The sequence below is a fragment of the Anser brachyrhynchus genome (genome assembly GCF_964034855.1).
Source record: "Anser brachyrhynchus genome assembly, chromosome: 1".
NCBI classification, from domain to species: Eukaryota; Metazoa; Chordata; class Aves; order Anseriformes; family Anatidae; genus Anser; species Anser brachyrhynchus.
The window spans coordinates 148,138,010-148,152,891 of record NC_137694.1 but is presented as its reverse complement, the minus strand read 5'-3'; the positions used below and the strand labels follow the sequence as shown (position 1 = coordinate 148,152,891).

Genomic DNA, 14,882 nt, shown 5'->3' with positions numbered 1-14,882 from the left:
ATTTCGGCAGCTTTCCACACGCCACAATTTGTGCCAGGGTTATTGGCTTCTTTAACCCAGAGCCACATCACGCATCACCACCCTGCTTGTCCTACCTGGAACATTTCTGTGTGTGATTCACACTGCAGCTGCAGAATCACACATGCCAACACAAAGGAAGCAAGGGAAAGGAGCAGGAATTCTCCCCTTGGCAGCAGCACGGAGCTAGGCCCAACAAAGTGCCTGTGTGACTGTGGCTGCATTCAGTCGGTGCTTGCTGATAGCATGCTATAGATGGAATGTGCTTCTCATTCTTTCTAAGAATTACAGCCATAGTAACTGCATATCATACAGCATTTGTTTTACGTTTTCAGAAGGAAATTGTCTGTTGATTCTTAGTTGTCAAAGGGCTTTTCAGTCTTAAACTTAATCATAGACTTGTCCTAGGGATTGGTAGTTCCAGATGGTCTAAAAACCCTCGGTCTCTCCCTTACTCTGTGTTTAGATCTGTTTGCTTCAGTGTCTTCAATTATGGCTATATAATTAAAACGTCGATTAGAACTGGCTAGCTGATGAGGCCAGAATGAGGAAAACTGACTCTGAACTGGCTAAAACTTGTAATGTGTTTAGTAAACTGGCAGCAGTCCCACCAGTAACTCCCTTCATCCCAGTTCAATTAAATTTGTTTATCTATACATCGGGAAAATCCCATTTAGCTGGAATCCTACATGAATGATCATCAAAATAAGCAGCTAACAAATTCTTTGTGTTCATTAATATTATGAAAATCTTCTTTCTCCAAGCACTTGTGTGATATATCACTTTTGCATCCCCATGGCATTTCATAAAGTTGCAGTAGAAACCCCCCCGTGCTGCATAACAGTGGCTGGAGAAAAATGACGTCAGTTCTTACAACCTCAGGATTTTTATAGCGTATCTGAAACATCTCTAGAAGGTATTACGTCTAGCTGCATACCAGCTTTGTGGAGTATTAATAGCAGTGTTTCTTTTGTGCCAAGTGGATTACTGCCATATAAATTTGTAATCAGTGTAACAGTGCATGCAGAAGAATTTCAAAGCAGCTACTCAACTGAAAACTCTTTCACTTTATTAATTAACCATTCATGAAGAGACTGAAAAGGGAGGATTGTGAAATGTGGAAAAGAATTCAAGTCTTACAGGGAAGAGGTGAGAACTGAGTGCAGGATCACTTGGGTCTGAAACGCATGGCAACAGCGAACACTTTTGGGAAGGAAACTACAGTAGCAGAGACGGTAAGCTCAAAGGGTGCTTCTGGCCTATGGTACTATGGCAAGATGATGTCAGCTGCTTGTGTAGGTGCACGGTATTCATTTTTTACTGCATGCATTTGATTATTGAGATTTATCCTCTTTATTATACTCTTTAATATCTTTATTGATGATTTGGATGAGGGAATTGAGTGCACCCTCAGTAAGTTTGCAGATGACACCAAGCTGGGAGGAAATGTTGATCTGCTGGAGTGTTGGAAGGCCCTGCAGAGGGATCTGGACAGGATGGGTCAATGGTCAGAGGCCAGTGGGATGAGGGTCAACATGGCTAAGTGCCGGGTCCTGCACTTTGGCCACCACAACCTCGTGCAGTGCTACAGGCTTGGGGGAGAGTGTCTGGAAAGCTGTGCAGAGGAAAAGGATCTGGGGGAGCTGACAGATGCTCACCTGCAGATGAGCCAGCAGTGTGTCCAGGTGGCCAAGAAGGCCAACAGCATCTTGGCTTGTATCAGGAATAGTGCAGCCAGCAGGAGCAGGGAGGTGATTGTACCCCTGTACTCTACTCTGGTGAGGCCGCACCTCGAGCGCTGTGTTCAGTTTTGGGCCCCTCACTACAAGAAGGGCATCAAGGCCCTGGAGCATGTCCAGAGAAGGGCTACGAAGCTGGTGAAGGGTCTGGAACACAAGTCCTATGAGGAGCAGCTGAGGGAGCTGGGGTTGTTTAGTCTGGGGAAGAGGAGGCTCAGGGGAGACCTTATTGCTCCCTGCAACTACCTAAAAGGAAGGTGTGGGGAGCTGGGGGTCGGCCTCTTCTCACAGGTAACTAGCGATAGGACTAGAGGGAATGGCCTCAAGTTGCGCCAGGGGAGGTTCAGGTAGGAAATAAGGAGACATTTCTTCTCAGAAAGCGCAGTCAGGCACTGGGACGGGTTGCGCAGGGAAGTGGTGGAGTCACCGTCCCTGGGGGTGTTCAAGGAAAGGTTGGACGTGGTGCTTAGGGACATGGTTTAGTGGGTGACATTGGTGGTAGGGGGATGGTCGGACCAGATAATCTTGGAGGTCTTTTCCAACTTTAATGCTTCTATGATTCAATGAACATAAGAAGCTGTAGCCAGGGTCCACCCCTGCTAGGAACTACAGATGCATTGATCCAGCAGCAGCCGATACCGTATTCTGCATTTTGTTGTTGTCAAAGGTATTGTCTTCAGGAAAAGACCTTCTGAAAATCACCCATGTAACCCATCCAGTTTTGCAGTGTCCTGAAAGTGAAGTTTTGTTGGTGAGCTGATCACTAATCTCAAATGTGTCAGACCAGACTGGGAAGAGGAGCCGTACCTGGCCAGGGCATAAACCAATACAAACTCCTCCTTTCCATCTCTTACTGCTTCTGCTGGAAATCAACCCAGTGAGTAAGTACTCTGTACCTGCTGTATGTAGTTGTTAAAAGATAAAGCTTTTGAGCTCTAACTCATTCTTTTGAAAACAATTCAAGAACTCTTAAACAAAAATTATTTTAACGTCAAGTTTTGGCTTTATGTTTCCAGCCAGTTCTGCACAAAGCTGTGTCGTGGAGGGCCAGTCAATGTTGTTGACTGTGTTTACTATTCATTTCTATATATATATATATGTATATACACACGTATATACACAGATGCAGGTAGTTTTTGAACAAAGCTTCCACTGGCACAACTGATTGTGTAGTGAAGGCAACTACTTACCCTCACCCCCTCAGTTCAGTAATTATTTATACAGATGTAGTTGGCATATGATGGGAATGACCATGTCTCAGGGTGTATGTGCTGGGAGTGGCCAACATGCCTGAAACTGTTGTATCTTTACAGGACATTGCCAATAAAGCTATGTCTGACTGACCATTTTAAGCCACTTCTTTTCTCTGCCGTTATTTTACCAGGTTTATATCAGCAGCGGCCCCTTGCCTGTGGCTCCATAGTTTTCAGGCATCAAAGATGTGTAGTGGTATGAAAGTGGCTTCTTGGTCTCCCATCAGCTTCTTTCTCCTCTTGCCACAGAAATTCCCTCTCTGTCACCTGCCTCAGTTGTCTCCCTCCCTTGCACTGTACTCAGGCTCAGCAGCAGGGGACTGGGTGCAGGGTGGACATGGGAGGGGTGGCTGAAATCATGGGCCTGTATAGTATTAATTTTATGAAATTAATAGAAACAATGAAATGAAATTCCAGAAATATTTTGCGGGAGCATCCCAATCTAAGCGGGTTCCTCTTCTTCACCTGCCTTCATAGTTTTCTTTACCATCTAATATTAACACTTCCAGGACATTGAAACCCTCATTTTATGTCCTGAAGGTTGTTTTTGTTTCTTGTTTTACATTTAAGATACAAAATGATCCTCACTGATTTTAGGATTTCTTTTATGGTAATAGTTCAACTTTTTTGAGAGATTGTTTTGAAGAAAGACTGGCAGCTGCAGTTCAGCAGCATAATGTGCAAGCATAAATAGAATGCAGGAGGTCCATTTATCTCAGCCCCTATCAACTTATATTAATCTGATGCTGAGGCTTGTTACAATCATGGTTTGTGTCTGAGCAGACACGTTCAATTAGGGTTAAGCTTGGAAAACTAATCTAATATGCCCATGTAACTTACTTAAAGCTTTGCCTATAGATTTCTGGTGAAACCAAGTAATTCTTTTACCTCTTAACCTTTAATAAGTTAATGTCAAAATATTGGGAAAGTTTATCACTATCTGTGGTTTTGGGAGATACTGAGTTTAAAATAGCTTTTACGTTTGCTTGGATATATTTTGATAAATACCTATTTCTAAGTTTTCTTCCCAGTCCAGCTTCTACTTGTATGTCATGGTATTTTATTAAATGTGATTTCACTTCACAGATTTTCTAGATTACGTTACCGGAGCCCTATTTAAGCTTTTTCTTAGAGAGAGTATTCTGGTAGACAAGTCTAAAAGTGAAATTTAAGAACACTTATTGAATTCTATCAGGTATAAAAATAGAATAGGCCAAAGATGTACCTAAACTTTATGTTAATCTCATCCACATCGAGAAAGGAAAAGTCATTCTTTTCTTGTATTTCAATCTCCTTGGCATTGTAGAGTGATGATTTAGTTCTCAGGTTTTCAGGCAGGTTTTCTCTCAACATTTTCCCTTTACAAGAGCCCTGTAGAATTTATGGATGTAAAAATATCAAGTTCTGTCTCTTTGAAGTCTCAGCTACCATTTCTTTCTTGCTTAAAATCAGCCTCTGGATGACACTTCACTATTTTAGCCTAGTGGCTAGCCTCTGGCATGGATTAATTTTTATAAACATCTTTTTAATTTAAAAAATCAACACAAGCAAAATACTTGCCATAATTCGACATTTAAGTATGGCTACAAGAAAGCTCAGAACTAAGCATCATAACAATCAGTATTCCCTTGTTACAGTGTAAGGGTGTTCAACTGTACAAAGCGGGTTACATTTCAGATTAGAAGTAACTTCTGTGTTATCTTTTTAATGTGCACAAAGCAATCATTTTGTTCAATAATGTAGTATGAGTCCAATTTAGATTTTTGTTTGTACTTCTGTTTTCAACAAAACAAGTGTCATTTGTGTGCAGAGACAAGTAATGGAGCATGCTTTAAGCAGAAAAACCTGAACAGCAGATCTCTCTTGTGGTGTGCTTTTCTTCCCCCTCATTTAATTTCCACTATTATTGAAAATGCACTGATACTGAAAGATACACATGGCACTTTTTTAAAAGACTGTGAGATTTAGCTTGTATGTGCCCTTTTACTTGTTTTTCATAAACTTTTCCAAGAACTAGTAATTTCAGACCTCCCTGTATGCATATGTTAGATGCAAATTCCCCATATAATTTTTACAGTCTCTGCGTTCTTCAGGCAAGATCTCTCTTGCAGTCCTCTGCATTATTATTTATCCCATTATTGCAGTGGGATGTGATGGCAATTCTGATAGTGAAGTTTCTCTGCAGAACCTGCTTTCTGCAGGAACTCAAGGGAAAAAGGACAGGACAAACTATAGGTGTGGATCTCATAGATGGACTCCTGCACAGTGTTTGCACGGTGAGATCTTGAAGTACAAGGTGTAGTAGGCACCATGTTTTCTAGCCCATTTTTTCCCTGAAAAATGAGATTTAAAATTAAGGAGAAATGGCAACACTGGTGGCAGTGGCTTATCAGCAGGTCTGACAATTAGCTTGTTTTAAGGAGCAGAAGAAACACAGGACCATAAATTTGTGTGCTAATGCAGTGTTGATTCTGCTGCCAGCGCCTCCTGCACTGTACTGCTAGGAGGGATACTTGGTCCTCTAACATGAACATTTCAGAGCTTGGCACTTAATGCCAGGATGTAAGGAAGGGTCTGTAAATACTTGTTGGGATCCAGGGGAAAATCACATTAAGGCATTTGAGATGTTCCCTAAAGATAAGGCTCCTATACAAACAAAAAGATGAAAGGAACAAGAATCTGGCAGTGATCAAGGTGGTGGCAGCTTAAATTAATGATCCCCAAGAAAACTTGAGGTTAATTTATTGACAAAAATATTGTGACAGTTCCCAGGAAGAACTGGAAAGAGTATACAGACGTAATTCAGTGTGGCTGCTTCTACTGCGGATGTGCAGCACTGCACCTGCAATCAAAAACAGACGTAGAGATGGAGCTTGAGAAAAACAAGAGCTGTTTCTTTGCCAGGATTCTGTTGACTCCATCAAGTTGTTTGTGGTCATTTAAAGATGTTCACGGAGGCGTCGCCCATTGAATGCTACTGTTTACATGACATGAAAGAAGAGATAGGTGCAGTCTGCTTAGATTTGCAACGTAATACTCAAAGAATACTACCGTCTTTAAACTGCTAAGTAGTTTGCTGATGCTGTACAGAGCAGAGAAGAAACCCTTCTAATACGAGCTTTTGTTGTAGTAATGCCGATGGCAAGGGAAAATATTCTGATTATTTTCCTGGAGATAGAGGCTGTGGCTGTTTGGAAAACGCTGCATTACACCATCTGTTTCCTTCTGATTGTGCTCCACCGCAGCCATTGTTGTGATTAATTTCGTTGCTTCTAGGCACAAATTTGAGTGCTCGAAAGAAGATTAAAAGCTTGTTTTACGGAGGGGGATGTAGCTAATGGGTAGCTTTCAGTTGGATTGTGTGTACTTAACAACTTTACAACTCAAGTCATCAGTCTTCCGTGTGCTTTAGGTACACGAGGAAAGCAAGGATGGCGTCTTTTTGCTTCGCTGTAATAATCCTCTGCACGAATTGTTGGTGAGATGGCCACCGCGTGCCACTAGCGTCACAGCACACCACCAGGACAGTCACCTTTCTAGCTGGTGGCTCTGCTGCGGGAAGGTGATGAGCAGTCTCACCCACCTTCCAGTCCACGGTCGGACCGGTTGCTGCCATCAGGAGGATGCCGTGTCCCAAAAACCCGAAGAAGGAGTAGCCTGACGGACAGGAGGACTGTCCCGCTGGCTGGCAGCCTGCAGCACAGGCCACATCTCCAGGCCACATCCACCACCTCCGCTCAGAAGCTCAGCAGCAAGGAGCACGTTGTGGTGGTGTCTCTGGGGGGGTCATTGTTTCACTGCATCTGTCTCACCGTGCCCCCAAGCGAAGAGCAACCCCATAAAATGGGAGATTTTGTCTTATATTGATGCCGCACCTATTTCAGTGCCATCCTCTTTTGCATGAACACTGAACGTGTAATATAGTGGTTGTGTGTATCATGGTAGTTTTCCACCACTGGGATGTTCCCCTCCTTTCTTCCTTCCTAGCTTTTAATTCCTCTGTTACTTAAATGAGCTTGGCAGGCCTTTGATCCAGGATGAGTAGCACAGCTGCATTATGCGGTGGTCCATCTGCTTATTATAATGAATTTGGAAAACAAGTGACATTTGCATGAAATGCATTAATTCTTATTTACTTGTCTACCTCTCTTGATCATTGCATTTCAAGAATGACACATTTACCTATGATTTCATATCAGAAGTCAAGCATTTTATCCCTTGCTAGCCAGGTACATTCAGGCTAGTGTTTCATAAGTTAATTAATATTTACTTCCATGTGACTTAAGTAAAGGTTGTCTGTTTTAATTTGCTTTCAGAATAATGAGAGTTGGTAACCATGTTTCAGAACACTTCTTCAGTTTGATGTGCACAATGGTATGGACGGGGTTGTGGTAGATCTGGAGCCATACAGGACATAGTTAAACAGAATTGAGAGGAAAATGTGACTGCCAAGTAAAGCAGTATTATCAATTTCCTCTCTCCTGCATTGAAAGAGACAGGGGGAACAGACAGTGTAGGGTTTCCTGATGTGTTTTCAGAAAGCCTGGGATTCATTTCCCCTCCCTTCCTTCCTATTAGTTGTTTGTTAACTCCCAGGAAGATTCAAGCTTTTCTTGTGAGACCTTTCTGCCTGCAGATTCTGGAGACAGGCTCGGCCTTTGAGGGGCTCACGTCTCATAGAATCACCGAATCGTTCAGGTGGAAAAAGAGCTCTAAGATCACCTGGTCCAGCCTTTAAGTCTCACCTCTGAGCAAATTCGGGGAGAGGAAGAGGAGCTTGGTGATGAGAGTCTGACTCAGGGTAAATGAACGGAAGAGTAGTTTCTAATTAAGAGCATCGTATTGCCAATGGTATTTGCTTTAAATTTGCTGGCATAAAGCACAGTGGAGGCCACTGAGGGATACGGGACGCTTCAGACACAGAACTAGGAAATGCAGCAAGCGCCAGCATGAGATTTCTGCCCATCTGAGCGCTGATTTGTGAACTTGCGAGCAAAACGTGGACTTCGGCGAAAGACCTTCAACTGCCCTTCTTCACCAAAACCTCGTCTGTCTCTGTGCGACTACTGAACCTCCCCTCTCAGTAATGAGAAGGCTGTGAAGACCCCAGCAGTAGGGCCAGCTACCGGGGATGAGAAGTGGCTTTGGAGAGCTGCGCACGGCTGGTGTGAGCTGACGGGCTGGATGCTTTGAGGGGGCTTTTCCTCAGCGGAAACAGCTGTTGTTTTGGATGAAACATTGAGAAACAGACAGTTCTGTCCTCTTTTTGAAAGTTTCATCTGCTAATCCAGCCGCTTATGTGAGCTGTGCCTCCTTTATTCACAGTAGTCGCACCAGAGACAAGAAAATAGGCTGTAAGCTGTAGCAAGGTGTCCTATCTATCTGCTGTGTGAAGTGTGCCAGAAACTGAGAGGATCTTGCAGCTTTGTGTAGAAACTACCTTGGCATTTTCTGTTCATTAACTACAAGTGATTCTTCTCTTTTCTTTGTAGTTAAAATAGGCATGGGTTTCTGAGGAAAAGCACGTCTAATCCAAATAACTGAACTGCACCTACTTCCAGTTCTTTAAATCTGTTTTGTTTTTTTAACCTTTTTTATTAGTGCTTGAATCTGACAAAGAAATCTTGTGTTCCATTGGCATTTTAAAACAAAATCAGAGTGCCTCACATTGTGTCAGAAGAGTGTAATTCTGAGGAGGTGCTTTTTTTCTTCCTTTGGTGAATAACTCGGTGAAGATACAAGAAGACGCATCCATGTCACAACGCCGGTTTTTAAAGGATGGACATGAAAGTCACTTTAGGATCCTTCCCAGATTCGTCCAGTTCCTTCATAGTAGAAGGCATTCACGAAATAACACACGCCAAATATGCTCTGGTGAGGTGACTTTTACAAGTGATTGTATATTGTGATTTGCATATGCATAGAATGTTTGCACTTAAGTTTAAGCAGCATGTGAGGTGCATATGAGCAGTAAGCAGCCTAGTGCTGGACTTGCTGATTTTCACAACTCCTATGGTTCTTGCAGGAACTAGTGTTTTTTTTTGTTGGTGGTGGGCTTTTGTTGTTGTTGTTGTTTTGGTTTGGTTTGGTTTGGTGTGTTTTTTTTTTTGTGTGTGTGTGTGTGTCTCAAAGCATCCTTGTGCAGGGATCCAGTATTTGTTATAGTTAAGAAAATATAAATCTTTATCCATATTAGTTATTACTCATAGGTAGTGATTACTCTCTATCACCAGTGCTTACAGGAGAAAAACATTATATGTGCATGCAGTTTTGTTGTTCCTTGCAGTTCCAGGTATACGATAGTACCTAACAGAGATTTGAATGCTTTACACCACCCCCCCTTCAGTACTCTAGAAGAACTTCACTGAGTGCTTCACTCTTAAAAAACAAGTAACTACACCCCCAAAAAAATGTTTTAACTGTACTCAAAAGCTCAGGAAGCCTCTGATCTTTGAGTGTGATGTACTAAATTTAGGACTTGCAACCATTTAGTCAATCTTAAAGTCTTGCTTCATACAGTATGTGGTATAATCATATATTAGTATAAGCGAAAATTATATAATATTTGTGTTTAGTAAAGCTAAACGTTTTTATTTTTTTCTTCCCCTAAGATAGGTTAGCCCTGACTGGCTGAGATAAGCTGAAGCAGATTTTTCAATAATTAGTGGATCCTTTCTTGGTTTTATATGCACAGTGAGATATTATAGTTTAAAAAAAAAAAAGAAAAGAAAAGAAAAAAGAAAAAAAGATTTTTTTCCTGCTTGTTTTTAAACTAATTTGGAGCATATGGATTTGAAGTAAAAATAAGCTCAGCAACCTCTATAGTAAGTATAAATTTTTCAAGGCTTTCCAATATTCCTTTCCCTCATGTTGACACGTATCCTTGGGGACAAATTGGAAAGAGAAAAAATGCCTCTGTGGTGGTTCTTTTTGCTCACACCTTCTTTTGTGCTGTGCTCACTGAGCCTTTGGTAACTTCTGAAATGCAAAGATTTCACTTTTCCTGACTGGGCATTCTTAAGGCCAAGATTTCATACGAGTGCCAACTTTTAAATCATCAAGTTTTAACAATTAATCCCATTCAAGTCAGACCAGAAAAAGGTTTTATGTTAATTGCTAGTAATCATAATATTGCTAGTAATAATTCTTCATGGGAAAAATTCAGCCATATTTTAAATACATGGGATGCAATGTTACAAAACAGAGCAAATCAAGACCTCATCAAATTTTAGCCTTACCTTTATTTAGGATTCAACCATCACACGCTCATAATCACACTGTAGTCAAATTCAAAATGTAGCCATAGAAGTGGTCACTGCTGGCCATTTGTGAATGTTAAACCCAAGTATTGGCAAAGCTTTGACTGCATGGGTTTAATGTATTGAACATGTTCTAATATAAACAGTCCTCATTTTAGCCTACTTTCCTTCAGTTTCAGATCCCTAATACAAATTTTGTAATGCTATACAATCATCTCTTACTTGGAGGTTCCTTTCTCTATATATAGATGTGTACAGTCAGAAAACTGAATGTTTCTGTGGGAAGAAACACTCTTCTCTCCCACCCATCTGTATTATTATTCCAAAGCTCCTTTTGATTGTGCTGCAGTCTTCTTTTTGAAGTCTTCAAGTATGCAAAAACTCTGTTTCCTCTCCTTCCTGTTACCCATTTTATGTTGACAGTAGAAAAGCAATTAGATGGTTCTAATGTTAACTTTACATATACAGTAAGAATTAGTCTATTGTTTTGGTCAAAGCCATTTTATGGCCTTTTGCACTGATAAGAGTCTTCCTGCCTTCCTGGTGGCAGACTTTAATTAGCCTTCAGTGGCAGTTTCAGACCAAAAGGTACACCAAATGTAGATCAAGGTTTTAGACTGGAAAAGGAGAGGTCCTAGCCTGGGAGCAGTCCTATCCCGTAGCTGTGCTGGGTGAAGTTAAAATTTTGGCAAGCATTTATTTCCTAAGTAAATGTACTAATGTGAGTCTGTGAATCTCCTGATGTATGCTTCTCTTTTCTTGTGACAAAATTAAGCTGCTCAGTCCTGTTGACCCGTGCCTCGCAGGGCTGTGTTTTCATATTAGCATCTCTGGAAACTGCTGAGAGTAGCTTTGCTCCCTGCTACTTCAGCCTTCTACCCCCATGTTAAAAAAAAATAATATAGAGAGAATTCTTTATATGAACAGTAAATATCATGGTTCATAGATTGTGACCTCATTTACCTTGATGAGGGAGGCTGTGCTGGCTTCCAGTGTCTTTATTCTTCATCAGATCTGCCTCTGCTTTAATTTTAACAAAGACAATTTTATTTACTTGCAGCTCATGGAGGTTTGGGTCCATCCTCCTTGGCCTAATCCTCAGTCCGCTGCTCTCTGCAGGTGTCTCTTTCCCCAGGCTGGCTGTACTGCCTTTATCCCCCTGCCTTGGCTGAGCCCTTACTCCAGTGAAGCTTGCTCCTGGACCACAGAAGTTTGGGACTGAGCACCATACGGTGCCTCTGCAGGCAGGGCCCAGGCTCATATGGCCGGGACTCAACATTAGACAGGAGGGTATCATGGTCTCGGCATCCATCCCTGACTGAACATCTTCCGCAGGAGGGTGGGACAGCGGTTGTAGAGTTTGTGGAGGACGTCAGCCCTGGAAACACAGGGCTTCAAGCAGTCTCCTGTGGGGACACCTGTCACCCCTCAGGAGGGGAGGTATTCCAGGGTGCTGGCCTGCCACAGCCCATTGCAATGGGGTGGTGCTAACAGAGCATCCTCTCAGACTGTTCATATTCTCACTCGTTCTCGAAGTTATTAGGAACAGAAGGCCAGCTTGAGCCAAAAGCTGTAAAACAAGTCTGCCGAGTGGGGACTCCAGAGACATCCACCTTCAGTCTGTGCTGTGGTTAGCATGGACAGAGGTTATCTTTGGAGACATCCTGTAGTCTGCAGCTTTTCACACTGGCTTCAGGTTGGTTTTCTGATGAAGATGACTGAAGCTCTGTAGTCGTTTGCTTTCACATGTACACTCTAGGTGTGTAATGAATGAAAGAAGAGACGAGGTCCCCATGTCCCAGGGTCCTTCCAATCCAGTCCAAAGAAGTTCTGCGACAAAGTGCAGTGAGGCAGTGCCATAACTCGGGTATCTAATACTTATAGACTTGTGTAGTTAAAGAGAGTTAAGAGAAAACCTGGGTAATCCATCACAAATCACAAAGAGGAGTCTAGGGGAAGAACATTCTTGCATCTTCTGTGTCAGCTGAGGGGATGGAGATGTGTAGTGCATCACTTTCCGGAGTCACATGAGTATTTCTGTAGGGTGTTGGTCTTTCTGGTGTGGGGAGAGTATGTGGTCTGTAGTTTACAGGCAGGATAGCATAATGCACAGAAGCAGGAAATGTCATTCTGAACATATGCCAGACTGAATGTATGAATACAGTGGGGGCAGGCATACTTTGGTACCTGAAGGCTTCAACGTAGCCAAAGCGTGCCTGGAACCTGTGTAAACACCGAGATTTCTGGTCAGTGTTAAAGTCTGCCACTACAACTTTATTACTGTTAGTCCCCATGCCAGATAGGCCCAGGCTTGTAAGGCTGTGTTTGCTGTTGCTATGTTCACACCTTCATTTGCTGGCTGGATAAATGTGTTGAAAAAGGATTTATTTGAGATGTGGAGTTCACATGCTTGAATCTTCCATTACCTGCTGGAAATGCCCTTGTACTTTGTCCAGCAAAAAGTTGGAGAAGAGACTTGAGTGTGAACCCAGAGGAAAAGTGATAAACTGCACAGAAATATTAAAACTAGGGAGCAATTCAATACAACTCATTCCAGATGGTGTTATGAATGTCTTAGTGAAAGACAGTTTTGCTTTGCCTTCTTAAAGCCTAACATGAGTGAAAATATGCTTAGGGCTTGAGCCTATAGCCTGGATATACTGTATCAGACACTGGGTATATCAGCAGTCTGCAAATATTCGGGGTGGGGACATAAGAGGAGAGCACTATAATTAAACAGATAATTACAGGTACAATGGTGCTACTGGAGGAAAATATATTTGTAAAGTCATCTTGGGCCACCTGTTGCATTTATAGAACAAAGTTCAGTTAATATGAAAGCTCTTACATTCTGGGGGTGGTTTGTTCTGAGCAGAAGAAGGGGAAGGTGGACACTTCTCTGATGCTCTTCTCTTGTGATGAATCAAAGAGGAATTTCTGTAGCAGAAATGAAGAGCTACTATTTTTTCTCCGAATGGTGTTCCTGGTTGGATTATGTGGCACAGGGTAAGTTGGGTTAACTTTATAATATCGCCTAGATCTTCTAAATGTCAACAGACTGTGCAGTCTGCCAAGTCAGGGGTGTGTAAGGTGTGTGACTGGGATCTGTGTTCTTGGAAGCATCTTGAACTACGTGTTTTGTATGTGCCAGAAAAACATATGCATTTCAAGAGTTACCAGTATAAATTTTGCTATCTCATTACTTCCTGAAAATAAATTTTGTTCCACATATTTGGAAAAGTCTAATAGCGCCTAAATTTTAAATGCCCTTTCCCAAAGCAAGTAAAATTTAATTTATGATCTCAATTTTCATGTAAACTTTTTGTTGAACTTTGTCCTCTCAAATAGCACCCCCCAAAACTTGCTAACATTTAATTTCTGTGGAATGCTTAAATGAAATGATTTATTGGGCTCAGCCAAATTACCCAGTGAAAAGTGAGCATATCAGCAAAAACACTGTCACAACTGATATCCTTCCAAAGTCAGAAAACCTCCCAAGCAGTATGTCCATCAAAAGAGATCTGCTTCTTTCCTCAGAAATCAATTTCAGAACATCGTCACAAAATTTTGTAGGGCAGTTTATGCTGCTGGAATCAGCTCAATATATGTTTTCAGATAAAGAGATTGTTATTGTTTCAGAGATACCAATTCAGCAACATTGGCAAAATGTTTTTCTTCCTCCGCTCAGGTGTCTGTATTGACTTGTCCCATAAACCTGAGGGACCCCAGCCTCATTTTTTATCTTTTTTTCTTGAATTTTTGAATTTAGTGTTTTTCTTATTTTAAAATCTTTATAAGGAAATGCATGATTCGAGGGGTGGAATTTACAGTCACGATAAGATGCATGCTGTAATAGTAAGTACAAATATTTAGACTGGATGACATTATCAGCATATTCCTGAGAATAGTCGCACTTAAGGTCTCTAAATCTTACTGTTTCCTGTTTCTTGTGTGAAAAAGCTATTTGAATTCATTTTTAAATAACAAAAAAGTATAATATTACAAATTATGATATTATAAAAGTTAATATTTTAAAATTCTTGGTGCCTTACTCAATTTGTAGGCAAAAAGATGTTGCTTTTCTAATTGTGCACATAATGATGAAGGAATATGTAGACTCTGGGACAGTGATGTACAGGCCACCACATTCCTCCTGGTGATGAATCCTCCAAGAAAAACGATGCAAAATAGTCATTGTGTTAATAGGTCATATGCTATTTATACGTGGCAATTCTTGTCCTACAAGTCAATGAAATACTCCAAGAAAGCGTCTTTTAAACTTGTAGAAAAGATAAAAAAGTTGTCATTTCTTTGGAAAGCTTTCCTCCCTGTGTAAGGAATATAAATTCTGTGGTAGCTGCATCAGCTCTCTTTTTGTCTTTCCAATTAGTCTTTTAAAATTAGTATTGTATTTATGGATGTAACCTGAAGATTTCACACAAAAAAGTGTGAGACACACGTGTGCACACACATGTATGCACATGTCATTAGAGGCAATACAAGAACTTGCTGATAGACACCTCTTCCAGTTGATCCACTGACTCTGAACTCCTCAAGAGTGTACCCTTGCTCCTTGGACCTTCCCAACCTCTGCCTATGTTTTTCTCTTTGTC

General features: G+C 41.4%; 1 protein-coding gene across 15 annotated transcripts in view; it reads left to right on the top strand.

Annotated features, from left to right (window-relative positions):
* The window catches only part of MCF2L (MCF.2 cell line derived transforming sequence like), a 161,170-nt gene that overhangs the window by 49,980 nt on the left and 96,308 nt on the right, over nt 1-14,882 (top strand). The window contains exon 1 of one of the 15 annotated variants that reach the window (XM_080577112.1): nt 7,597-8,884. The exons of 11 other annotated variants lie outside the window; for them this stretch is intronic. In XM_080577112.1, the coding sequence (XP_080433238.1) occupies nt 8,764-8,884 (121 nt within the window). In that variant the 5' untranslated portion in view covers nt 7,597-8,763. Of the gene's footprint in view, nt 1-7,596; nt 8,885-14,882 lie in introns of those variants that run through there. 3 more of the 15 variants (XM_080577098.1, XM_080577101.1, XM_080577102.1) reach the window with 3 other exon arrangements.